Source organism: Mus pahari, chromosome 21 (genome assembly GCF_900095145.1).
Source record: "Mus pahari chromosome 21, PAHARI_EIJ_v1.1, whole genome shotgun sequence".
NCBI lineage: Eukaryota > Metazoa > Chordata > Mammalia > Rodentia > Muridae > Mus > Mus pahari.
This window is the reverse complement of record NC_034610.1, coordinates 23,386,899-23,414,367: the sequence shown is the minus strand read 5'-3', so window position 1 is coordinate 23,414,367 and position 27,469 is coordinate 23,386,899. Positions and strand designations below refer to the sequence as shown.

At 47.4% G+C, this 27,469-nt stretch overlaps 1 protein-coding gene and 1 pseudogene across 6 annotated transcripts in view; both read left to right on the top strand.

Annotated features, from left to right (window-relative positions):
* Nucleotides 1–21,164, top strand: part of Fkbp5 (FKBP prolyl isomerase 5) — a 113,328-nt gene extending 92,164 nt beyond the window's left edge. For 5 of the 6 annotated variants that reach the window (XM_029532932.1, XM_021220969.2, XM_029532931.1 and 2 more), the window contains 6 exons: nucleotides 2,546–2,702; nucleotides 7,603–7,693; nucleotides 9,190–9,273; nucleotides 13,267–13,452; nucleotides 17,141–17,380; nucleotides 19,018–21,164. In XM_029532932.1, coding sequence (XP_029388792.1) covers nucleotides 2,546–2,702; nucleotides 7,603–7,693; nucleotides 9,190–9,273; nucleotides 13,267–13,452; nucleotides 17,141–17,380; nucleotides 19,018–19,125 — 866 coding nt within the window. In that variant the 3' untranslated portion in view covers nucleotides 19,126–21,164. The remainder of the gene's footprint in view (nucleotides 1–2,545; nucleotides 2,703–7,602; nucleotides 7,694–9,189; nucleotides 9,274–13,266; nucleotides 13,453–17,140; nucleotides 17,381–19,017) is intronic. The other variant, XM_029532934.1, reaches the window with a different exon arrangement.
* Nucleotides 21,165–24,294: 3,130 nt separating this feature from the next.
* LOC115062822 lies at nucleotides 24,295–25,759 on the top strand (annotated as a pseudogene).
* The last annotated feature ends 1,710 nt before the right edge of the window (nucleotides 25,760–27,469 follow it).

Sequence of the window (27,469 nt, the reverse complement as noted above, 5' to 3'; positions counted from 1 at the left end):
AGCAGAAGCACAAGGTCTGGAGAAAACGCAAGTTCTAAGGGGTCTCTTAGATGGAAAAGATGGTAGTATAGCTGTAGATCTGTCCAATCTAGGCACACAGCATGTATTCATATTAATTGAGTGTGTTTGGCATATTTGGGTTAGAGAAATTTGCCGCAACAGCCCCCCCTCACTTAAGATTTTTAATTACACTTTTATATATTAGGTAGATAAGCTTGCACATAGAGGTGAGACATTCCACTCTGCAAATCAGTCGAGGAAACTGATTGGGGATCCTTTGCAGAAGTCTCTGGATTTCCTGTTTTGAAAACATATTCAGATTTGACCAACCAAAAGCCACAACAAATGTAGTTATAATTTCCTCCGAGCTAAAGGCACTCCACAGTAGGGAGGAAGGTGATGGTGTGACAGTAGACCTCAATTCTCTTCCCTCAAAAGTCTGTTAAGTTGGGAGTGCCCAGACTGATAAACCTCAGCACTAGAGAGGTTCTTCCGTGGCTTGGTAGGGGTCCCTGTATTCTCGGACAGCACCATTCATTAGTCTAAAGTCAGTTATTTGGACAAATTTAAAAACAGTAGTTACATGAATTTATAGTTTTGTTTGATTGGTTCTTCCATGTATATTCATTTATTGTGGTTGTTGGGACTGAGCCTCAGGCTCTGTACTTGTTAGGCAGGTCCCCTAGCACCACGATACACCTCGTTCCCTGGCTCCCCTTTTACCTTTTATCCTTAGGTAGGTTATGGCCGTCTGAAGACCTGGGCCTACAGGCCTGAGTCAGGCTCAGCTTAGACACCACCTCTTCTCCACAGAGAATGCCATACGCCTCAGGGTGTGCCCAAGCTTCTGATGCTCACACTTAAAAATAGAAGAGGCTGTTGACCGGTTAATTCTGTGTTTAAAGTAGAAGAGACTGTTGACTGCATCTGCTGCTACCCAGCTGGATGCCTCTGTGCTGTACGGCAGCCCTGCCTTGGTTTTGTTTTTTGTTTTCCCATGTTGTGTATGCACTAAAGGGGACGGGGGTCCTGTAAGTTGGCTGTTTTATCTAGAACATTCCAAAAGTGAATGTAATATATAGAAGTATAAATGAGTATGGCTATAAAACGAGGCAGTAGGCGACAGCTGAGAGCTAGTCTGCTGCTGCCTTTGTCTTGTAGGAACTGACATAGGATTTGGCCTGACAGCAGTAAGAGCAGCCAAGATGGTGTCTGTCCTAGCTTTAGTGTGACTCTGAGGTCCTGATGTATAGCTTACAGCTGCTTATCTTCCAAATTTTCTCTCATTTCTCAGGTCTAGACTAATAGTGATCTGATCAGATGGTTAATTAATGCAGAATTAGCTTTGAAGCTAGGTTCCAGGATGAAACAGAGTCATAGACTTTGAGGGCTTTTAACAGACTGTTGAGAACAGGTAGTAAAAGTGGGGTAAGTTGTAATTGGATTGCTTAGATGATGATAGTAGCCATAGGACATGGAACTAATGTTTAAGAGAGGGTGGTTTCTCGACTAAGGCAAATTACTGACCCAAAATAAGTTGAGCAGCCTTGTCAAGAAATATTTTAGGAAATTACTAGATTTGAGGTAGAAACACTTTTCTTGTCAAAGAGAGAGCATGGTGCCTATTGAACTGTCTCACAAGCTGTCCGTTTTTCTTACTGAGTAAAAGACCTAGTTGGAAAGTCACGTAGCATTAGTATTAAAAGTAGTTGAGCTGGGGGTCACTCGGTGCTTGAGTGATGGCCTTATTGCCCAAGTCCCTGGAGTCTTCATGACCACACAAGAGAATTGGAGCAAGATGTAGTACAATGCCTATAGTACTAATGCGCTTGGAATACAGGGGCAGGATGAGTTTCAGGCCAGCCTGAGCTGCTATGTAGAAAGAGCACATGAGCCGGACGTGGTGGCACACACCTTTAATCCCAGCACTCGGGAGGCAGAGGCAGGCGGATTTCTGAGTTCGAGGCCAGCCTGGTCTACAGAGTGAGTTCCAGGANGGCAGGCGGATTTCTGAGTTCGAGGCCAGCCTGGTCTACAGAGTGAGTTCCAGGACAGCCAGAGCTATACAGAGAAACCCTGTCTCGAAAAAACAAAAAACAAAAAAAAACAAAAAAAAAAAAGAAAGAAAGAAAGAGCACATGACCTTCATCTAACATGTATCCAGTATTGGAGAGCTAGCATGGAATCCTAAGTTTATTTCTTGTTTATGTACTTTTGCCCAAGCATCTCAAACCAAAATACTGTTACAGATGGTTAAGCCAGTGTATGTATTCAATACTAGATATGTGGCATTCTCCTAATGGTGTGTTTAAATGAGCCAGTGTATCTTGACCCTGTGTCACAGATAAGAAAATAAGTATACATTTAACTTAAAATGGAAAAAATACTTTTGTTCTTAAACTTTCAGGCTAGGTGGGCAAAGCTTCCAGAAGACACTGTATGTCTTATGAACTTCAAGGGAAGTAGTGTTACTGCACTGTGGGCCAGTCACTTGGCAGGCAGTGCTGAGGGGTGGCTTGTGACTGTCCTGTGTCCTCACCCTCAGTCCACCTGGAAGGCTGCTGTGGTGGAAGGATGTTTGATTGCCGAGACGTGGTGTTCATTGTTGGGGAAGGAGAAGACCACGACATTCCGATTGGGATTGACAAAGCCCTGGTGAAGATGCAGAGAGAAGAACAGTGTATTCTATATCTTGGACCACGGTAAGACGTGAGCGCCCGTTTCAGTGCAGTACAGCTGTCTGAAGACCAAGGACTGCTTACTCACTCTCGTTCTCACTCTCTCAGCGCTTTGTTGGTGCAGGGAAGCCATTGTATTGAGTTGGGTGACAGTTAGTCTGAAACTTGGGGCCTCGAACCACCTTAGAAGCTTGCGAGTGAGTTGGCTCAGCTGAAGCATGTCTCAGATTAGGACTCTCGGTGTAGCCTTGGTTTTGATATGGTCAACTGCTAGGATGCCACATCAGCAAAGATTGACTCGCTCTGACTCTCCTGCTCTTTTCTCTGAATTCAGCAGGAGGGTTTGGGGAACTGTAGTAGTGCATGATTTACTACCACTTGAATCCATGCCACATTCTTCTATGGAGTCCCTGAAGGAAGAAAGAGCCAGCTTGTTCTTCCTGATCTAAAGGCAGCGGAGATGACTCATTTTTGCCTAACTTTTTCCCGTCATAAGGATAGCCATTAGCACTGCCAAGCTTAGAACCATCCGGCATGACAGTCTCCTGTGAAAACATGCTTCCTATTATTTTTAGATCTAAAATTATACCATAAATTCATCTCTTCTATCTTGAGAAATGGGCCCCTGAGGATGCAGGAGTGCCGCCTGCATGCAAGCGCATCTGCGTGTCACCACTGCTAGGACAGACTGTGGGCTGCCCTCACTGAAGGGAACACAGTGCTTTTGTCCTGTCCCTTGCTTTGGAGGGGTTTTGCTGTAATTCACTCTCCAGTGAAGCTATTTCGTTTTTATTGAAAGAGCTTCCCCCCCCCCCTTACAGAGTAGATTCTTCATAACCTATAGTCCCTAATCTATTGTTTGTTTGTTTTTGAGATGTGTTCTTACTATGTAACCCAGACTGCCCTAAAACTCAGTATGTAGACCAAGCTGGCCTTGAACTCACAGAGATCCACCTCCTTCTGGCTCCCAAGTGCTGGGATTAAAGTTCTCTGATTATGCTTAATCCACCATTCCAAAATTATAGAAGCTCTACCCTCAGGTATCTCAGGCATGGTCTCATGGTTCACTTCTTTAAAGATGGCTCTGTAAAGTCGGAGCATCCAGAAACACATAGCCTAGATCTTTACGTCTTAACCTTGCCGGTAGATGCTTTGGAGAGCAGACTTACCAAATTTAACAGCCGAGTGAATCAAACTGCCTCTGTTTATTAGTGCAGCTAGTTCTCTGCAGGTGTACAGTTCCTGGCTGAACGACTCTCTGCAGCCTACCAGTAGTGGCACCTGGGCAAGTCACCTAACTCCCCCAAGCCTTGCAAAGTTGCAGAGGCCCACATGGAGTAATGAGGCAGATCACTTAGCACACCGCCCCACCCTGCCCATTAGCTGTTACTGCCTTAGCAATGACTTTCATTCATTTTCCCCTTAGACCACAAGAAAATAGAAATCTCTGGAACAAATGGTATTTTTCAAATCTTTTCAGGCATAAAAAGAACGTCAAGTTCTCCTATGTTGTGTATAAAGGGGTTCCTCCCCTCATTAGGGGTGGGGGGTGTGAGTGCATGTGTTAGTACATCTCCAGGGTGTTTGCTGGTACATGGAGTTCTGCCAATACATGCTATGCAATGCTCTCTATACTGTCTCCATGTGCGTGCATCACACTGCACATGTAGGTAGAACATCCCTAAGCAGATTGGCTTGTCCTAGTCAGAGTCCACCGAGTCTGGGTTGCTATCAAATGCAGATGGAATTTGTACTCAGTGTCTTCTGCATTTCCCTTCTACCCGTCCCCAACCTCACCCCCACTTCTCCCTTGACATCCGTAGACTCCTTGGCAGGACGTTTTCATAAGAAACTAATAAAGCATTCAAGTTTCTCTCTCACTGGAACACGATCTTTTCTTGGTAGTGTTCTTTAAAATATTGTGGCAAGAATGTACCCTATTTGAGACATTGCACCCTCGGATTTTTTTCTCAATTTTTAAAAATTTGCTATTCTCCTCAAATAGATAATTAAATTTTGTGACTGATTTCTATTTAGGCTAAGTATAGATAACTAACTTTTTCCTTCCTTTTTCTTTATACCTGTTTTGTAACAGTCCCAGACAAACCACAGGCTGTTGAGAGTGGTCAGTGTGTGTCAGGAACTGTGTGTGTCAGCCTTAGTTATCTCAGGACAGGGAGGTCTGAACATGGCCCTGCCTCTGTATGACCTCTCAGAAAGCACACGTCTTTGGCCTCAGCTTTCTCATCTGTAAGAAGCAGCTGGCGAGGACATTCACGATGCTGTGTTCTGCAGAGCTAGCTGACCCTCCACGCCCTTAGTGTATCTGCCCTCCAAGACAGCTGCTGTTCAGAGGCCTTGACTCTAGACTTCCATTTCTGATGGCTGTGAGCCACCGTGTGGTTGCTGGGAATTGAACTCGGGACCTCTGGAAAAGCAGTCAGTGCTCTTAACTGCTGAGCCATGTCTCCAGCCCGTAAGTTTCTTTTAGACAGGTTTTCATGTCCTCAGTGCTATGGATGTTTTGTGGTGGATCCCAATGATGGCAGAAGAGGGTTGTTCTTGTCCCAAAAGGTGTGCAGTAATATGTCTTACTCCTACTTGCCATCCAGTAGCAACTCTAGGCATTTCTTAATGTTCCTCTGACAAAGAAGGGTTAAAAATCAATCCAGGTAAGTGACATGGTTCCAAAGTGATGCCAGTTCATCTGTCACATTCTTTCCTCCCTGGCAAAGACTGCCAATGATAGCATGCTCTCAGCAACAGACTTGAGAAGTACCCATCTGTATGCCTCCTTTGCAGTGAAGGGACGGACAGTCCTTGTTTACCACAGGCAACACACACACACACATATACATACACACACACACTCTCTCTCACACACACACTCCAGGGAGAAAACCTGGCTCCATTTCCAATATTGCCAATGGGCGCTGCTCCCTTTACTCTGTTCCTTTGCGGGTGATGCCCTCTGCACGGCGTTAAGGCTGCCACACCCAGTTCTTCCCCAGCTCTGTGTACCTCTGCTCCAGCTGCGCCTTTTCTTGTGTAATAGTAGAGGTGAGCATGTCAGCGGACTTTCCTGGCAAGTACAAATAGGAGAAGCAGTGTCTGCAGCGTGCTGTGCATTCTCTCCCACTCCCTTGGCCCCAGAGAAGGCCAGAGCAGGGTGTTACAGGCTTAACCCCGTTTTGACACCTTCCAGCCATGGCCCGAAGCTCCAGCTGACGGAGCCTTTTTGCCATTTCCTAGTTCCCCGCTTGTCTGGCTCACAGCAGATAGGCACAGTGCTCGAGTAAACCCCTGCCATCATGCTGACAGTTAAGCTACTTTTCTTTTCCTTTTGGTTTTTGAGACAGTTTCTCTCTATTTGTATGTAGCCTTGGCTATCCTGGAACTCACAGAAATCTGCCTGTCTGCCTCCCAAGTGCTGGGAATACACGTGTGTGCCACCTTTCCTGGTTTGAGGCATTGTTCTAGATGCTGGGAAACACTGAAGCTATGACCGACAGAGCTCCATGGGGATTCTGTTCTAGCAGACTCATGCTTCCCAAAGGCACTTCATTTGCTTAAGATCAGAACAAGTTTACAAGAGCAGGGGTCTGAAGGGGCGCTCTCCAGGGAACCAGTGCCCAAGAGGCTGTAGCAAGAGGTGTGCCACAAGTTCAAGGACAGCCTGGCCTACATGGCAAGGCCCTGACCCTTCCATAGCCTTGGGTTTTATTTGGTCTGGGCTTGCTCTCTCTCTCTCTCTCTCTCTCTCTCTCTCTCTCTCTCTCTATATATATATCACTAAAGGGTATTTACCGCGTCTTAAGCAGTANCTCTCTCTCTCTCTCTCTCTCTCTCTCTCTCTCTCTCTCACTAAAGGGTATTTACCGCGTCTTAAGCAGTATAAGTGTATATCCTCGGAGTGAGGGGCTGGGCTTGATTACTTGTTGTCATCTGGTTGTCAGTGTGCATTTTAAGATCTTTTTGTTGTTGTTTGGTTGGTTGGTTGGTTGGTTTTGGTTTTTTTCGAGACGGGGGTTTCTCTGTATAGCCCTGGCTGTCCTGGAACTCACTTTGTAGACCAGGCAGGCCTAGAACTTAGAAATCCGCCTGCCTCTGCCTCCCAAGTGCTGGGATTAAAGGCGTGCACCACCACGCCCGGGTGTTTTTGTTTTTTTGAGACAGTATTTCTCTGTGTAACAGGCCCTAGCTGTCCTGGACTCACTTAGTGGATCAGGCTGGTCTTGAACTCACAGAGATCCATCCATCTGCCTCTGTCTCCCAAGTGCTGGGATCAAAGGTGTGTACTCCCATGCGCGTGTGCCTTTGAAGATCTTTAGTGCCAGGAGACTTCAGTACCATGAGAGCTGTTGTCTTTGCTAATGTACCGCCCCCTCGGGTTTCTGATGGGAGGTAGTACTCGTGGAAGGTGACCCTGCCTTCAAGTGGAAGCTTATTTTGAGTACACATGGACATGTGGGGAAGGGAGTGTTGAGGGAGCTGGGGTAAAATGAGGAATGAGGAATGCTCTATACAAGTATGAAACTAACAGAACAATAAAAACAATTGTAATAAAATAGCAAAAATGTTAAAAGTGTTCAAATGGACTTATAGTAGTTTTTACTACTATAATAATTATAGTAATGGACTCTTCTGTCCTTTCTGCTCATAAAGCTTAAAGGAAAAAGTTCTTGTAACCAAACAGAATAAAGTCTAAACCCAGGCATTGCTATTGAACAGCAGCTAAGCACACTGTCCCAGGGAGTACAGAAACTGAGCACATGCACTAAGAGAGCATGCGCTAAGAGAGCATGCGCTAAGAGAGCACACGATGTAGCAGGGCTCAGGAAACTACAGCAGGGATTCCACGCCTCAGAACACCAAAGAAATGCACCAGCCCTCCTAAGTCGTGTGCTTTTACTCTCCGTTTCAGATACGGCTTTGGAGAAGCAGGGAAGCCGAAGTTTGGCATTGATCCCAATGCTGAGCTTATGTACGAGGTCACCCTTAAGAGCTTCGAGAAGGTGAGCCAACCCAACTTCTCTAAAGTGGTGGTGGGATCTTCTCACCCTGTCCCTGTGACTGCGTTAGATGGCTTGGCTGAATACCGTTTATTTCTGTGCTTGCTTTTCTTCCTCCATGACTCCTGTCCCCACACTTCTGCTCAGAGCATGGGAAGCGGACATGACACAGTTGGTACAGGGGAGAAGCTGGGGTTCTTATTTTCACTGTGTGTGCCTTTCTTTCTTTTAACTTTTGGGTAGGCTCCAAGACTTGTCCCTGTCCCTAGGCCTGTTCTTTTTGTACTTTTTTTCCTGAGTTGAGGACAAAACAGTTCACGTATTGCCAAGCAGCTCCTTAGGGGAGCTGGGGGGGGTGCAGCCTTTCAGTGCTGAAGAAATTGCACAGTCCACAGGAGTTACAAAGAGGCCTCCGTTGGGGCTCCAGGTTATGATCCCAGTGTCTCAGCCTCGGGACCCGCAGCTGCGACCAGGAACAAGAAACAGCCTGCTACCCAGGCCGTCTCTCATACTTGCCGAGAACAGGAGAGGGGACTTGCTATGGCTTTCAAGCTGATGGATATCCTCGGACAGCCTCCAACTCAGGGCTATCTCTGCAGGCTCCCAACTGTACTGCACTGGGCAGATAGACAGTGTCCCCATAAGCTGAGTAAGCTGTCATCCTCAGCCGTGTCTCCCATCAGGGACTGCCCTTCTTATTACGGTTTTATTCTTCTGAAATGACCCCATGTTCTGTCCACGCTGGACTATCGAGGCCTCGAGTTTCCCTGCCCTTTCCATAGTGGAGCCTCTACCCTTCTCCGTGCTTTGTGATGACGTGACATTGGACTATCAAGGCCTCGAGTTTCCCTGCCCTTTCCTTAGTGGAGCCTCTACCCTTCTCCGTGCTTTGTGATGATGTGACATGCCTGCCGTCTAATCCTGTCACTTGGGAGGGTCAGAAGTCAGTCTCAGCTATGTAGTACATGGAGGCTTGCCTGAGATACATGCAGTGCTGTCTGGAAAAAAAGAAAAGAAAATTTCCCCAGGTCCACACCTGCAAACTGATCCTGTTAGAGGCCATACTGCATCTGGTTGTGTGCGTGCAGAGACAGCTGCCTGACCTGGGATTTTAGAAGTGTTCCATGCACGTGCAGCTTGCCCTGAACCATAAGTAGTAATCTCACTTCCAAGCTGGACCGCGAGCCTGATAGAAACTGCCTGCTCACAGGACAGCAGCCCATAGTGAGGGAGCTCGAGGGAGGGAGGCTTGCTTTGTCACCCTAAAAGTGCAGTCAGTGAGAGTGCTCCGTGCTTGTGTTCCTTGGACAACACGGGTCAGACCACAGCTTGCCGCGGCACGTGCTTTTAGTGGAGCACTAGTGCATTGGCCTGCCGGTGGCCCAGCAGCAGCCCACGGTTGCTGGGGTCCCGTAGAGATCATTGCTGTTTTTCCCCAGGCATGAGCTGCTGCATTGCCTCCTCTCCTCAGCTAACTGATGCCACAAATCTCTACACAGGCCAAAGAATCCTGGGAGATGGACACCAAAGAGAAGCTGGCGCAGGCTGCCATCGTGAAAGAGAAGGGAACTGTGTACTTCAAGGTGTGTGAGTCTCTGTAAGTCTTTTCCATGTGGGGACACATCCCCAGTATCCGTCAACACCCTGTGCTGAGACACACCCTCAGTTCTTACAGGCCTGCTGTGCTCTGTAGGAGGATTCGTGAACAGAGTGAGTCCGTGTGCGGGGGGCCTCTTCTGTGTGCTGTGTGTGCTGTGAGCAGGTGGAGCTTCCTCAGGAGCAGGCGAGGTGGACCAGACCTGGCTCGCTCGAGTGTATGTGTCACAGGTCAGAGCTCACAGGGCCGGGCTCCACCCTGCTTCTCCCCTGACGAGAGACAGGAAAGAACTTGCAGACTCTTCGGATCCCTTTGGACGATCTCTCTCAGGTTACTGTGCTGTGTCTGTTTTTATGTAACTACAATGAAGGCAAGGCTCCTCCTGATTGTTTTAATTATAATTTTCAATTGAAAAAAAATGTTTTCAGGCTGGAGAGATGGCTCAGCAGTTAAGAGCATTGGCTGCCTTTCCAGAGGTTCTGAGTTAAATTCCCAGCACCTACATGGTGGCTCATAGGGATCCAATGCTCTCTTCTGACATGCACGTGCACAAGTGTAGAGTACTCATACATAAAGTAAGTAAACAAAAAATAAAAACAAATCTTAAAAATGTTTTAAAACATTTTATCTCTTTAAATTATTTATTTATTTATTTATTTATTTATTTTTGGTTTTTCGAGACAGGGTTTCTCTGTGTAGCCCTGGCTGTCTTGGAACTCACTCTGTAGACCAGGCTGGCCTCGAACTCAGAAATCTGCCTGCCTCTGCCTCCCAAGTGCTGGGATTAAAGGAGTGTGCCACCACGCCCGGCATCTCTTTAAATTAAGACAGCAACTTTCACAGCAGATATCCTCAAAATAAATGTTTAAACCCTGTCTCGAAAAACTAAAATAAATAAATAAATAAATGTTTAATATTTAAAGTTTTATCAAGAAATATATCACTACGTATACCACTGTTAACTGAGCAACAAGATAAAGATGCTATTAATGGTACTGGCTGGGTACCAAAAAGGCCCTGCAGAGCAGCATGGATGGTATAGCATCCAGGGATGACAGGCTGGGCCTTCCCAAGAACCTGATGAGGAGAAAGCACTGGGCCTGTGGTAGCCACAGTGATCCGATGGCGCTTACACCTGCCCCGGGGAATTACTGCGTCTCCAGAGCCCTGTCCTCAGGCCCCAGGAACCAGTGCTTTATCCCCAGGGCTGACACCCACACTCATTACGTGAAATTTCAGAGTGCTGTGCCCATTGCTTGCCAGCCCACTTCCAAATTCCTGCTGTCCCCACATCAAGGAAAGGGCTTCTTGATGTGTGTTCAGAGCAGGCAGTCTTCTGCTGGGCCAGGTGACGCTGTACAAGTGGCTGACACCTGTCTCTGCCTTGTAGTGTGGAGTCCCAAGCCAGAAGTCAGCTTTGTTGGCACACCTTTAAGCCCAGGGCTCTGGAGGCAAGTGTATGTATGTGAGTTTGAGGCCAGCCTGGCCTGCAGAGCCAACTCCAAACAGCTGGGACAGCACAGTGAGGCCCTGCCTCACTAAACAAAAAGGCTTGGAGGGAACCCAAGTGTTCTTTGCTTTTCTTTCCTTTACCAGCGGTCTTTAAACACAATTGTTGGGGTTTTTGTTTGTTGTTTGGTTTTTTTATAGCACTATAAAGCAGAGGCCTGGGGCTACTCTTCATGAGCCTCTGTACTGAGAAATGCTGTCACATCTACCGCATTACCATAGGGGGTTGGAACGAGAACACCATGTGGGACAACTGCAGAACTGTGGGGCCATAGTCACCTCAAAAGGAACACTGGCAGAAGTAGTGTGTATTTGTAACAAAGTTATAAACTAAAGTATGACTCATGAGCAGCCAAGCAGATGGTGATAGGAGCCCTGAGCAGGGATCTGGAAATGGAGCTGTCCCTTTCATGACATTGAGGCCACTCACCTGTGTAGCAAGGAGCCTCTCAGGGGTGATAGGTATATTTCAACATGTTTCAAAGCTTCCTAAAATGACCAATCTGGACCACCAGTCACACATATGGAACACATTATTTTTAACATGTAATTTGATAGACAGGATCTTTCAAAGCATCAGTCTGTTGGGGGAAAAAATTAATGAAAGGTTCAAAATCATTGACCTAAGACTTACCCCAGAATGTCTCTGAACATTTTGTCCCACCAAGCACTTCCTGGAGGCGCCTTCCTCATTCTAGGTGAGGAACATGCCACCGCCCCACCCCTCCACCCCCAACCCCGTTAGTCAGGCTGTCGGCTTCAGAGGTGGGAGGACTGCCTTCTGTCCGCTGTCCCTTCCTCCTTCAAAGTTTAAGGAGCCTTTCTTTAGACTGTACTGCTCTGACCAGCGTCATCTTCCCAGGGTATCTGACGTGATGTGTGCCATGTGTATTGTGCAGAGTGTGGGTGACTGCAGGGACAGGCTGGACTACAGTTCTGTGTCCCATAACATCTGCACGATCTATTCACCTGCCAGGCCAGTTTCAGCTGTGGGCAGAGAGGGACTGAATGTGGTATTTAGACTGATGTTGAAACTTCCTTTCAACCTCTGAACACTCATGCGGAGACACAGACAGCACTGTCCTCATCCGGTTCTGAAAGTCACCGTCAGGCACTGGTAGCACTGTCACCACACAAGGGAAGGCTAAGGATGCTCTGCTGTGTGCAGGCATCTTGCGCCCCCTAGTGCTCCTTGGGCAGGAAGTGTGGCTGTGGCTGGCTGATTGTGCTTGAGAGCTGGAGTGTTGTAGGGAGAGCTCTGCAGTGTCATGGCTCCCTCTCCTGAGTGCAGTCAGGTCTAGCTGCCCTTGTACAGGAAGGGTCCTCTGTACTCATGCTTGTAATTACTGTGCAGAAAAGAGCTGTCACCTATATTCCAGGTTTATTCGTGTGGTTACAAGCTGCCATTCCACTGGTGCAGCTGTACCTACAGCAAGCAGTCAGCATGCTGTCTCCACCCCACAGTTTGTTGTTTAGGGCATGTGCTATGTACAACATTCAATGTTTACAACTCTCAGAACTCATTAGTCAGCAGGACCATGTCTAGAGTCTGGTTACTCTGAAACAGCGCCACACAGGGGTCACATATCAGATATCAGGTGTCTACGTTATGATTCATAACAGTAGCAAAATTACAGTTATGAAGTAGCAACAAAAATTGTTTTATGGTTGGGAGTTTTATGGTTATGAAAAACTGTGTTAAGGGGTCACAGCCTGGAAGGTTGAGAAGCACTGCCTGGGGGCTGAGGCAGGAAGACTGAGTTTGGCACTAGACTTGACAACTTAGCAAGGCCTTTTCTGTGTGAAATCAAAACATCAGCCTGGAAATAAAGCAGGGATGGTGCTTGCTTAGTATGCATGAGGCCTTGGTACGGCAGAGGAGGCTGCTAGACCAGACAAGAGCAGGACAGTCTCTCACATGGTAAGCTTGCTCTTTAGGGTTGTATACACTGTGTGCTACCAATGGCCGTGGTCAGCACAGGGCACTCTGACCCACCCACTCTTATATCACATGGTACCAGGGTAAAGCCCCAGCATGGCAGCTCTGCCCTGCTGCCTGCTGCTTTCACTGTGACTGAGAGCCGAGCATTTGCACAATCTGCTTTAGATGGGCCTGCTGTGTGGGGACTGCCAGTTACCATATTGCAATATTTACTATCAGTGCTGAACGCCAAAAGATAAGAGAGAAATCACCTCCTCTTCCATAAGCCAAGCAGCTCGCCATCCTTTGGAAAGACGGAGGAATGTTGGCTCCACCCAGTATAACCTCCTGCTGCCAGGCTGAAAGAACACCGAAGCAGCATGCGGTGGTGGCCAGCAGAGCTTCGCGGGACTAGGGAGGGACAGGAGATAGAGTGGGACTGCCGTGCAGAACTATTCCATGCGAGCACCCGGCCAAGGCAGGCCACGCTCACACTTCCCTGCATCCTCTCCAGATGGATGCAAGTTGTTTGGGGCTTTTTTCTCCTAGGGAGGCAAGTACATGCAGGCCGTGATTCAGTACAGGAAGATAGTGTCCTGGCTGGAGATGGAGTACGGCCTGTCAGAGAAGGAGTCCAAAGCCTCAGAGTCGTTCCTCCTCGCAGCCTTCCTGAACCTGGCCATGTGCTACCTGAAGCTCCGCGAGTACAACAAAGCCGTGGAGTGCTGCGACAAGGTGGGTGAGCCATACTTCACTCTCTGCCCATCTGTGTGGCACCGCTGCCCCCTTCAGGCTGTTTCTCTATGGTCAGCATGAGCTGGGACACCCTAAAGGATGGGGCTTTCAGTGCACTATTTTATCCTGCATTTTACATAAAACCATTAACAGAATTGACAAGAGTCTTCATCTGTGGTCTTCCTTACCCTGGTCCTTAGTGGGAGAGGAGAGAGAGCTCTGAGGTTCCCTCTTTATTGTTTTGTTTGGGGGCTGGGGATTGAACCCAGGCGCTGTGCATGCTAGGCAAACACTTTACCACTGAGCCATACAGCCTACCCCCAGTGACACACTTCCTCCAAGAAGCCACACTTCCTAATTTCTAATCCGTTGAACGGATTCCATTCCCTGGTGATGACGTATTCAAATATATAAGCCTATGGGGGGGCATCCTTTTTTTTTTTTTAAGATTTATTTATTTATTTATTTATTTATATGTATTTATTATATGTATATTTATTTATTTATTATATGTATATATACTCCCGAGTGCTGGGATTAAAGGTGTGTGCCACCACGCCCGGCAATTATACTTTTTAAAGTTTGTGATTTTTTTTTAAAAATATATAGCTGTTACAAAGTTCAGAATTTAAGCACACAAGAAAGCTCAGCTATCAAAAAAAGAAAGAAAAAAAAAAAAAAGCCAGGCAGTGGTGGCTCATGCCTTTAATCCCAGCACTTGGGAGGCAGAGGCAGGTGGATTTCTGAGTTTGAGGACAGCCACGACTACACAGAGAAACCCTGTCTCGAAAAACCAAAAACAAGTCAGGCGTGGGGCAGGTGAGATGGCTCAGCGGGTAAGAGCACCCGTCTGCTCTTCCAAAGGTCTTGAGTTCAAATCCCAGCAACCACATGGTAACTCAGAACCATCCGTAACGAGATCTGACTCCTCTTCTGGAGTGTCTGAAGACAGCTACAGTGTACTTACATATAATAAATAAATAAATCTTTAAAAAAAAAATTCCCATCAACTTTCTCTCTCAAAGCCACTCATTTAGAGATTTACTTTATCTTTAAAATATTTGTACATGTGTGTTATCTGTATGTGGCATGTGTATGTGTGTATGCAGGTGCTCCCTGAGTCCAGCAGAGGGAGTCCGTTCACTAGAGCTTGAGTCCCAGGCAGCTGTGATTGGGTTGCTGGGCTGCTGGGAACTGAACTCGGGGCTTCTACAAGAGCCATGCTCTTAGCTTGGGAATGGCTTCTCCAGTCATTTAGACATTTACTATATGGGAGAGGTTGTCTGCATGTGCGTGTGCACGTGGTACATACATGGGCGGCCTGGCGTCAGTTCTCCTTCCCCCATGCTGGAGGACCAAGCTCACTGAAGCTCATCAGCAGGTGCCCTTCCCACTGAGTGTCTCACTCCCCTCCCAGAGCTTCCGTCTCTATAGAGTCCTAGTTTTTCCAAATGAAGAGTAACTGCTTTATTTTTTTTCAGTCAAACTCTCAGATCCCAGCTTGACTTAAGACTTGCTGTGTAGCTGGTCCTCCTGCCTCCACTTCCTGTTGGTGGTTTGTTTTGTTTTGTTTGTAAGATAGGGATAAAATTCAGTATTTGGTATGTACTAGGCAAGCTAAGCTAACCCCCAGCCTTTGCATATGTATTTTTAAATTAAAATATGTAGATTTAGGACTGGACCGTTGGCTCCGAGGCTGTAAGAGTACTCACTGTGCAAGTGTATGGGGCCCAAGTTCAGATCTCAGTACTCAACACACAAGCCTGGCCTAACCCACAGGACAGGAGCACAGAGTGGGTCAGGATAGAGGATCACTAGTGCTCGCTGGGAGCACTGAGTGGATCAGGATAGAGGATCACTAGTGCTCGCTGGGAGCACTGAGTGGATCAGGATAGAGGATCACTAGTGCTCGCTGGCTGCCAGTCTCTCTGAAAACTTGAAAATTGTGAGCTCCAGGTTCAAAAGAAATAAAGCAGAGAATAAAAGGGAAGATACCTGTCATATGTGTGTGTGTGTGTGTGTGTGTGTGTGTGTGTGCACAGATGCATCTGTACATACTTGTATAGTACACAGCACAAATATATATATAAAATAGAGAAAGGTTTGGACATAGTTATTACGTGAAAACAACACTCTTTCCACATCAGATGAGGGCATTCTACAGCTCTCCCTCACTGCGCTTGCTGTGAAAAGACTCACCCTCTTAAGATCCATTCTATGATTCATGGAGATTTACTTAACTGATCCTCATAGGAAGATTTTCAGGGCTTGTTTTTATTATAAGGGTCATAATAATTCTAAGAGTTTTAAGAAAGGCTATCCAGTGTTTCTCTACACATGCTTTGGGGTGTTTTCCCAGGATAAATTACTAGAAGTAGAAGTGCTAGAGATGTGCACATTTAAAACTTGAGAGATTGAGAAAAATGACTCGGAGGGTAAAGTCCCTGTCGTGTGAGTGTGAGGACCCAGGCTTTGTCCCTGGCGCCCACTAAAGCTGTATGAAGAGCTGGAGAGCTGGCTCAGTGGTTAAGGGCACATAGTGGCTTATAGTCGTCTGTAACTCAAGTTCCAGGGGATCCAACACCCTTTCCGAGCAGTGCACAGACATATATGCCAACAAAATACACACACACACACACACACAAATTCCAGGCTGTCCGTGATGGTAATATTGTGTTGGTTCACTGGCTGGCCAGCCTAGCCTATTCAGCAAACCCCAGGCTCTTTAGGGGTTAGCCTAGTCTCAAAAAACAAGGTGGACATATCCTAAAGAATGACATCAGAGATGGACATCTGCCCTACTTACACACACACACATACACATACATCAGGTGAGGACAGCTTGGCTTGTAGTTCAAAACATTCAATTCAGGTTTGGCTGGCTGGTGCTGAATGGTGCAGAAGGACAGAACAGAGCAGACCACTTGCTTCCTAGAACCCAGAACGCAGAGAGACCCAGGGAGAAGATGTGCCTTTTAAAGCACACCTCTAGGGCCAGGCACTCAGATGGCAGGGACAAGTGGATCACTGAGTGTGAGGCCAGCCTGGTCATAGTGAGACCCTGTTTGAAAAAAATAAAAAAGATATACTCCTGGTACCTTCCTCTAAGTGGGTCTCAACCTTCTAATGCTGTGACCCTTTAATACAGCTCCTCACATTGTGGTGACCCCCACCATACAATGATTTCATTGCTACTTCATAACTGTAACTTTGCTACTGTTATGAATCATAAACATCTGAGCTGGGCGTGGTGGCGCACGCCTTTAATCCCAGCACTTGGGAGGCAGAGGCAGGCGGATTTCTGAGTTCGAGGCCAGCCTGGTCTACAGAGTGAGTTCCAGGACAGCCAGGGCTACACAGAGAAACCCTGTCTCGAAAAACCAATAATAATAATAATAACAGCAACAACATCATCTGATAGGTGACCCCCCCTCCCCAGTGCAGTGTGAGCACATTGGTGAGCTGCCTCAGCATCTGGTCAAAGCTCTCAGCACCATCAGGTGGTCAGCTTCACCCCTGAGCTGGAGACATCTTATACTAAAATACTGATAAGTGATTGTTGCATGACCCTTGTGCATAGCTCTGCTCACCGCTGTGTTATTGCACTGCCTCAGCACTGAGGTGACAGGAGCTGCAGTTGTCCCTTCCAACCTGTGACCCACCCATCTATCTGTCCCTCTGTTCTTAGGCCCTTGGACTGGACAGTGCCAATGAGAAAGGCTTGTACAGAAGGGGCGAGGCCCAGCTGCTCATGAACGACTTTGAGTCGGCCAAGGGCGATTTCGAGAAGGTGTTGGCAGTCAATCCTCAGAACAAGGCCGCGCGCCTGCAGATCTCCATGTGCCAGAGGAAGGCAAGGGAGCACAACGAGCGGGACCGCAAGGTGTACGCCAACATGTTCAACAAGTTTGCAGAGCGGGATGCAAAGGTAGTGTGCCCACAGCCCCAGGGTCGTAAGGACACTAGCCTAGGGACAAGGTTGGGCAGCCGGGCTGGAAGAAACAAGACTTAGGAAGGGACTCCATGTGGGCAGAGGCACAGGTGGGGAGGCCCTGGCGTGTCCCTGAGAGCTGAGGGCTGACTCTTGAGGTGGAGCAGTGTTCTTCATGTTTTCTGTTTTGTTCTTAAAACGGTTTCTCTTTGTGGACCCAGCTAGCTTCATCTCAGAGATCCTCCTGCCTCTGGCGCCTGAGGGTTAGGATTATAGGCATCTGCCACCAAACCAAGTTCTCTTGTTATTTTTAAAAAATAAATAAGGAGTTACAGAGACAAAGTTTGGAGCAGAGACAGAAGGAATGACCCTCCAGAGACTGCCCCACTTGGGGATCCATCCCATAAATGACCACCAAACCCAGATACTATGACAGATGCCAACAAGAGCTTGCTGACAGGACCCTGATATAGCTGTCTCCTGAGAGGCTCTGTCAGTGCCTGACTAATACAGAAGTGAATGCTCACAGTCATCCATTGGATGGAGCACAGGGCCTCCAATGAAGGAGGTAGAGAAAGTACCCAAGGAGCTGAAGGGGTCTGAAGCCCCATAGGAGGAACAACAATATGAACTAACCAGTGCCCCTAGAGCTCCCTAGGACTAAACCACCAATCAAAGAAAACACATGGAGGGATTCATGGCTCTAGCTGCATATGTAGCAGAGGATGGCCTAGTTGGTCATCAATGGAAGGAGAGGCTCTTGGTCCTGTGAAGGTTCTATACCCCAGTGTAGGGGTAGGAATAGAGTAGGTAGGTTAGGGAGCAGGGGGAGGAGGGAGGGATAAGGGAATTTTCAGAGGGAATCTAGGAAAGGGGATAACATTTGAAATGTAAATAAAGAAAATATCTAATAATTAGTTATGAATGAATGAATGAATGCAGCCAGGCAGTGGTGGTGCACACCTTTGATCCCATCACCTAGGAAGCAGAGGCCAAAGCAGGCAGTTGTCTGAACTGGAGGCCAGCCTGGTCAACACACACACACACACACACACACACACACACACACACACACACACACACAGAAACCCTGTCTGGAGACAATGACAACAGAGCCTGGTGTACACACACACACACAGCCTGGTACACACGCGTGCACGCACACACACAGAAACCCTGTCTGGAGACAATGACAACAGCCTGGTACACACACACACACACAGAAACCCTGTCTGGAGACAATGACAACAGCCCTAAGCCCTTCCGTGTTGTTCCTCTGGGGAGACTTCCTAGTAGAGTTCAGGTTGGATTGGAAACAGCGTCCCTGTGGTGGCCTTTCTGGTGTACTCTGCTGTCATCGGGAGCCTCGCTGGCAGTGGGCGTGTCTGAACACAGGTCAGCTTCCTGCCCCATGGCCACCCTGTGGTCCCAGGTCTGTCCCCCATCTTCAGCTACCAGTAGCACAAGGACCTAAGTTACTCAGCAGTGGCCTGAGGTAGGCAGCTCTTCATCGCCTGCCACCCCTACTTACCCAGTGTACACCCCAGATACAAGCGTACACACTCGCTGTAGACCTGGTAGCCCGTCTCGGGAAGGCAGGGGTTGATTGATCTCCTCTCCTCCTTTCACTTCAGGAAGAAGCCAGCAAAGCCGTGAGCAAGAAGGCTATAGAAGGAGCCGCCGCCGGCAAACAACCCGAGAGTCAGGCCATGGAAGAAGGAAAGGCCAAAGGCCATGTATGATGCCGCGCCAAGGAGGGAAGAGAGTCCTAATGAACTCGGCCCTCCTCACTGGGCTCGCCCCAACTCAGGACTGAACAGTATTTAGTGTAAGGTTTGTTACAGTCTCTGTGATTCTGGAAGCAAATGGCATACCAGTAGCTTCCCAAATGACCACCTGCTGCTGCGGGGGGTGGGGGTGGGGACATGCCAGGAAACAGCAGAGAAGGCCGCTGGTGAGAGACCAGGCCAGCAGCTCAGTCCAGCCCATTTCAGTTTGTCACCTTTCAGTGTCCAGCACAGCATCCCTGTGAACCTAGGGCCCAGCTGCTGTGGGTTCTACATCTGCACTATGGTCACACTGCAGCTGATACCGTTGATAAAACAAACTCAGTGATCTCTGCTTTCCTATTGGTGGGCATGGCAGGGGCCGGTGATGAGATTTGTTTAGCACTGATGGGCCTACTAAGAACACAAGCCCACAGCCAGGGGCTCCCCAGTCCACAGCTGGGACTCGGGCCTCTTGCCTGCCTTCCAAGTCCTTTCTCAGGCTCCTGAGTGTGGCTTTCTGTCCTAGCCAGAGTGTTCCACAGACTCTCGTTCCTCCAACGCCCGTCACTAGTGACGGCACGCGGGAGTTTCCCGGTCAGCTTTCTCTGTTTCGGGTGAATTTCTGCGATGTGGAGAGCGGTCAGAAGTGGGCTTATCTTTCCCGCTGTTCGTCCCTCTCAAGAATGATGTTAGCGCTTAGCCCTCCCTGCTCGGCGCAGCTGCTCAGCCTCGTGTTCCCATCCTCGCCCTTGCTGTGAAGAACTTAAGGATTTGCTCCTGTCCCAGACCTGAGTGGACTGATATCCATATCCACCTAGGATTGATGAGTTGCCCCTTTTTTTATTATTATTATTACGGTTACCTACTTGTAAGCGTGTATACTGCTTTTTGGAAAGAACTTCACACTCCTCTATCATGCAAAAATAGTTTTCAATTTTTCCTTTTTAGCTTGGGTTTTGAAAGGCATACTCTAGGTTTAAAACGGGCAGTTACTCTTAAGGCGAGGTACCTGGAGGTCCAACAGGTAGATACCTCACCCTACATCGCAGCCTCTGTATTCTGTAAGGGTTGCGGGCTTCCGGTGTCCGTGCATCAAGCCAAAGTCTCCAAAACTTGGGCATTGAATTAGGGCAAATCTTAAATAGTTTTGGAGTTGGATTTTAGTCCTGCAGGTGATGTACAGGATTAAGCATGGCTGGCTTCTCCACAGCCTAAGGTACCCCCATGGGGACACATCCACCACGCAATGACCCATGCACCTTTGCCTGGACAGCTCACTTCCAGCCCTAAGGACCACTGCACTCAAGATGTGTGGCTGTAGTAAGACAGTCTCGTGTCAGGCATTAAGTCAGGCCTCCCTTCACACCTGCAGGACAGCGGTTCCGAGGCTCCAGTTCTACTCTGCCTGAAGCAGGAGGAATGGGTTGTGAAGGAGTCTGGGATGTGACTGGGGCCCTCGCAGCTCACACTTGGCACTTCTGCCTCTTTCCATCTATGTTTGAGAGCCCTGGTCTCACCCAGGAAGTCCAGAGCAGGAGCCGACTGTGTGTGCGATGCTCTAGTGTTTGTAGTTCTCTTCACTAGACTTGCAGCGCCAGGGAGGCCGGGTTGGAATTTGAGCCTAACACGTTAGGTTCTTACAGGAAAGTTCTTTTTCCAGATGTCTCCCAAGTGTATATTGTGGGCCAAGGAGACTGGTGTGGGAAGGGAGGATGGTCAAGATTCCGAGCCAGAAATGGAAGGTGCCCAGCACCCCAGGATTTTTCATGCTCTTGTATTCAGTAATCTCAGACAATTTACACGGAAATCAGAAGGTGTCTTCAAATACCCTTAGACTGGATAGAGTGATGGGAAGCAGGTGATACATTGACATTTTGGTTTTTAAAAAATCACTTAGACGCTGGGAGTAATGGTAACACACACCCTTGATCCCATGACCTGGGAGACCCTGTCTCAAAACAAAACAAAAAATCATTTAGATGCATTTTGTGTTCCTTAAATAAATTTTTTAAAAAGTGGTTTTTCATTGTTCATGGCTTGGTTTTTTTGTTCATTTGATTTTTAAAATTTACTTTTATCTCTATGTGCTAGAGTATTTGTGTCCAGCTGCCTTTGGGGACCAGAAAGGGACTTTGAATCTCCTTGAAATGAAGATACAGACAGTTGTGAGCCAGATGTGGGTGTGGAGAACTGAACCCAAGTCTTCTGAAGAGCAGGAAGTGCTCTTACCTGCTGGGGTGCCCCTCCCCCTCCCCTCCATTGTTTGGCTTGACTTAAACACTTGATTTTTTATGATTTTATTTATGTGTATATGTGCTTTTTTGCAATACTTTATTGAGTTCCTGTGTAACCCTTCTAACCCCCTATCTCAGGTAAGGGAGAAAGAAGGTTAGAGGGGGAAGGGGACATAGATCTTTTTAGACTGCTTCTTGCTGATTGGGGCGTCAAGTTCCTTGGGTCAACTCCAAACTTCATGGTCAGAATATCCAATCTTCTCCTCTGGCCGAGTGACAAGCCACAGCAACAACAGGCACAGCAGCCTCCTCTGCAGGGTGCACTCCCACCTGAGAGCCCCTCTCAGGGCTCGGCATTTATACCCTATGAGAAGTTTCCAGAATCCCAGAGGTCACAGAAACTGTCTGCAGCCAGCAAAACCATGCCTCTGCAAGAACACGAGGCAAATCATAGCAGCTATGAAACAGTCTCTTATCTCACACGTGAGATTAAAACAAACATATTAACATAACATAACTGGGTTTTGTTGTTGTTGTTGTTGTTTTTGTTTTTTTTTAAAGATTTATTTATTTATTATATGTAAGTACACTGTAGCTGTCTTCAGACACTCCAGAAGAGGGAGTCAGATCTTGTTACAGATGGTTATGAGCCACCATGTGGTTGCTGGGATTTGAACTCCGGACCTTTGGAAGAGAAGTTGGGTGCTCTTACCCACTGAGCCATCTCACCAGCCCATAACTGGGTTTTTTAAGAAACTGAAATTCTCACTACATGTATGGTGTTTACCTGCATGCATATACATACACAGTGTGCATGTAGTGCCCAGGGAAGGTGGAAGAGAGCATCAGAGCCCATGGAACTGGAGTTACAAGATGGTTGTAAGCTGCCGTATGCTTCTTGGAACTGAACCCTCATCCTCTGCAAGAGCAGCCAGTGTTCTTTACCACTAAGCTATCTCTCCAGCCCCTGATTAAATAGTATAAAAAGGAAAAAAAGGTCTACAGCCATCATGCCCTAAACCCAGTAAATCTCCACTGATCTCAGAAGCTAAACAGACTGGCCTTAGTTACTGTTTCATTGCTGTGGTAACACACCATGACCAAGGTAATAATATAAGGAAGAGATTATTTGAAGCTTGCAGTTTCAAAGTTAAGAACCCATGTGGGGGGCTGGAGAGGTGACTCAGATGGAGAGCACTGGCTGCTCTTCCAGAGGTCCTGAGTTTAAATCCCAGCAACCACATGGTGACTCACAACCATCTATAATGGGATCTGATGTCCTCTTCTGGCATGCAGGCATACATGCAGGCAGGCAGAACATTGTGTACATAATAATCTCTTTTTTCTTAAAGAGTACATGGTAACAGGCAAAGACATAGTGGAAGAAATGTCAGAGAGAGCTAACTGGGAATAACATGAGTTTGTCAAATCTCGAAGCCCATTCCTAGGAACACCTCTAACAAGCCACACCTCCTAATCCTTCCCAAGCAGTTCTACCAACTGGAGACCAAGTATTGAAGCCCATAAGCTTCATTATCATTTAAACCAACTCATGGGCAGTGGTCCTTAGATGCGCAAAAGCTGTTGGGTTGAAGAACTCTAGTGGAATTCAACTGAAGAATGTGATTGGGCGGCAGAAGAGATGACTCAGTGGTTAAGAGCACTAGCTGCTCTTCTAGAGGTCCTGAGTTCAATTCCCAGCAAACACACGGTGGCTCACAACCATCTGTAATGGGATCTGATGCCCTCTACTACTGTCTCTGGAGAGCTACAATGTACTCATATGTGGGGAGCTGCCCTCACAATCGCCATGGCAAGATGGCGCTGGCATCTGGTGCTCCAACTGACAAACGGTCTATGCATGTGCCGGGTAAATTTCCATCCTTGCGCCAAGCCTGTCCCGTGGCGTCATCTGGGCCGGATAGTGAGCAGCCAACCGGGGAGCTACATGTCCTAGGCAGAGAACATTTCCTCTATAAGGGAGAGGGTTTTTTACCTCGGGGTCTCCACTTTTGAGTAGCTTATGCATTGCCTCTCAAGATGCATTAAAGCTTTACTGCAGAAGAATCCCATCGTGTGTCCCATCGTTCTTGCTGGCGAGGCTGTAGCGTGTTGCATTCTGGTGCTGAAACCCGGGAATCTCAACATCGTCAGCACCATCGGAGACCCCTCGGCGACAGGGAGGATCCAGAACTGCAGGGAGGTAAGTTTCGGAGAGGTATGTCTGTCCTTGACTTTGGGTTGAATTTGTCTCCACCTTGGGAAGAATCAGTTGAGGCCTTAGTCATTGTATTTACTGTCCTTGCGCTTTTTCTCCTCGTCTCCTTCTGTGTACATCATGGCTGGTGCTAGTCTGTGCGGTGTGATCAGTCCGAGGTATATGAGCGGCAGCACCACCTGAGTGCACGGTAAGCCTCTTGTAGATAAAGGAGCGGTGCGCTGAATCTTTGCTTCCAAACAGCGACTGTAAGGCGGACATACATAAGCTGCTGGTTGCGAACTTCTTGCTTTCATTTTCGGTTGCTGTAAGACTGACGTACATAAGCCGCGGGCCCCCACTTACCATCATGGGTTCCTCACAGTCTATAGTAGCGACCTTGGAGACTGCTTAGACAACGGGACATTAAGATCGGACAGAGAACCCTAAAAAACTTTGTAAAGGAAGTTGACTGAGTCGCACCCTGGTATGCATGCTCAAGGTCACTGACCCTGACCTCTTGGAATAAACTAGGGAAAGATCTTGACCGCCACCTTACAGACNGGGACTTACNTCTAGGCACTAAGGCCATATGGAAGCTTGTTAAAAATTGCTTAGAAGATGAGACTTGTAAAACCGCTATAGCTAGTGGGCAGTGCACGTTTGGAGGAAGTTCAGGACAGCATGTCAGAAACCAAACGTAGCGAGAGGATGGGCGCGCGCAAAAAGAAAGACGTCTCCAAGGAAAAAGGACCCCCCAAAAAGGTAAATAGGGGGAGATATAAAAAGGGGGAAGACAAAGACGATCCCCCTGCAAATAAAGTTAAGAACATTTATCCCACCCAGGAGTTAGAAACCCTTGAGCTTGATAGCTCGTGCTCAGATTCTGGTGATGCTCTAGACCCTAGTGAAGAGTCAGAACTAGAAGAAGAAGCAGCAAAATATGAAGAAGAAAGATACGGCCCCAATCAAGGAGTGCAACTAAGAACTAATAAAAAAGGGGGTATACGGCCATCCTATAAGCTCCTTACACAGCCAGTGCCTAAACCCTCAGTGCCTCCACCATATGAATTAAGATATGGCGCCAGTGTTTTTTTACCCCAGGAAGAATTAAAAAAGATTCAAATGGCCTTTCCGGGTTTTACAACAGATGCCGGACGCGTATATGCCCCTGTAGAATATCAACAAAGAACTTGCTGAGTCCGTCCGTAACTATGGGGTCAATGCCAACTTTACCTTAGTGCAGGTTGAGAGATTCGCTAATGTGGCAATGACTCCGGCAAATGGTCGCTAAAGCGACCTTACCTAACATGGGACAATACATGGAATGGAAGGCCTTGTGGTATGATGCTGCCCAGAGCCAAGCGAGAACTAACGCGGTGGCAGAAAACAATGATCAAAGACAGTGGACCTTTGAGTTGTTAACAGGGCAAGGACAGTACGCTGCTGATCAGACTAATTATCCCGTAGCCGCATATGCCCAGATATCGGCAACCGCCATAAAGGCTTGGTAGGCTCTCACAAAAAAGGGAGAAGCTGGGGGCCATCTTACAAAAATCATCCAGGGCCCCCAGGAACCATTCTCAGACTTTGTAGCAAGAATGACTGAGGCTGCAGGCAGGATCTTTGGAGATCCTGAACAGGCCATGCCATTAACTGAGCAACTTGTTTATGAGCAGGCTACACAGGAATGCAGAACTGCGATCACTCCTAGAAAAAATAAAGGAATACAAGACTGGCTTAGAGTATGCAGAGAACTGGGAGGGCCACTTACCAATGCAGGCCTAGCTGCGGCTATAATACAATCACAAAAGCGCCCCTCTGCTAATAAACGAGGAGCCTGCTTTAACTGCGGGAAAATGGGTCACCTAAAGAAGGACTGCCCTCTCCCAGGACAGGCCCGAGTGGCCGCTCTCTGCACTCGTGTGGAAAAGGCTATCATAAAGCTAGTGAATGCCGCTCAGTCCGTGATATATAAGGGAGACCCTTGCCCCCAGTTAATGAGTCTGACAGCCGCCTACCAAAAAACGGGGTTGCGGGCCCCTGATCCCAGGGCCCTCACAAATATGGGAACCGATTTGTCAAAAGCCAGAGCAACTCAATAGAAATGAACCCCGAGGAGTCACAGGAGTGGACCTGCGTGCCACCGCCAACTTCCTACTCATGCCCCAAATGAATGTCCAACCCATCCAAGTTGAGGCTCCTAAACACCTACCTTCAGGAACAGTAGGTTTGATAATAGGGTGAGGATCATTGACTATGCAAGGACTTGTAGTCTATCCTGGAATAGTAGATCATCACCATTCACAAGAAATCCAGGTTCTCTGCTCCTGCCCTCAAGGAATTTTTTCCATTACATCAGGAGACAGATTTACACAGATGGTCCTATTGCCCTCAGGGAGAGAAGAGGGCACGCAGTCATATGGAAACAATTGTATGGGATCTTCTGGCCAAGATGCAGCATATCTAGTTATGCCACTAAACAACAAACCCACGCTGCATTTAACTATTTTTTTTTAAAGATTTATTTATTTATTATATGTAAGTACACTGTAGCTGTCTTCAGACACTCCACAAGAGGGCTCCAGATCTTGTTGCGGATGGTTGTGAGCCACCATGTGGTTGCTGGGATTTGAACTCAGGACCTTTGGAAGAACAGTCGGGTGCTCTTACCCGCTGAGCCATCTCACCAGCCCCTGCATTTAACTATTAATGGTAAAAACTTTCAGGGGATAATGGATACAGGCGCTGATAAGAGCATTATCTTCTCACATTGGTGGCCCCAAACCTGGCCTGTAAATAAATCCTCACACTCGCTACAAGGCCTGGGGTACCAATCATGCCCTACAATCAGCTCTGCGCAACTGGAATGGCAGACTTCAGAAGGGCAGAGAGGCGTGTTTACCCCCTATGTTCTTCCATTACCAGTCAACCTTTGGGGGAGGGATATTCTCTCAGAAATGGGCCTAACCCTAACAAATGAGTACTCCACACAAGCTGTCAAAATCATGAGTAAGATGGGCTACAAAAAAGGAAGAGGTTTAGGAAAAGGAGAACAGGGTAGACTTGAACCTATCCCACAGGAGGGTAATAAAGGAAGACAGGGCTTGGGTTTTTTCTAGCGGCCATTGAGGGTTCTATGCCCATACCATGGCTTACAGGGGAAGCCGTGTGGGTTCCTCAATGGCCCCTATCCTCTGAAAAATCGGAAGCTATCACTGATTTGGTTAAGGAACAAATACGCCTGGGACATTTAGAACCCTCTACTTCACCTTGGAATACCCCAATTTTTGCTATTAAGAAAAAATCAGGAAAATGGAGGCTTCTCCATGATCTCAGNGCAATTAATGCCCAAATGAATCTTTTGGGCTCCATCCAACGGGGATTGCCCCTATTGTCTGCTCTGCCCAGACATTGGAGAGTTGTTATTCTAGACATTAAAGATTGCTTTTTCTCTATACCTTTGTGCCCTCAAGATAGGCCATGGTTTGTTTGCCTTTACTGTTCCAGCCCTTAACCATATGGAGCCCGATAAACAATTTCAATGGAAGGTACTCCCTCAGGGCATGGCAAATAGCCCCACCATGTGTCAACTTTTTGTACAAACAGCCCTGAAACCTGTAAGACATCGGTTCCCCACCTTGCTTCTCGTACATTATATGGATGACATACTCCTTTCACATAAGGACATGACAGTGTTGCAGGAATCTTATCCATTTTTGATACAAATATTAGCACAATGGGGATTGCAAATAGCAGCAGAAAAGNTGCAAATTTCAGAAGTGGGCACATTTTTAGGTTCTATTATATCTCCCACTAAGATAACCCCTCAGAAATTAGAGATTCGCAGAGATCATTTACATACCCTAAATGATTTTCAAAAATT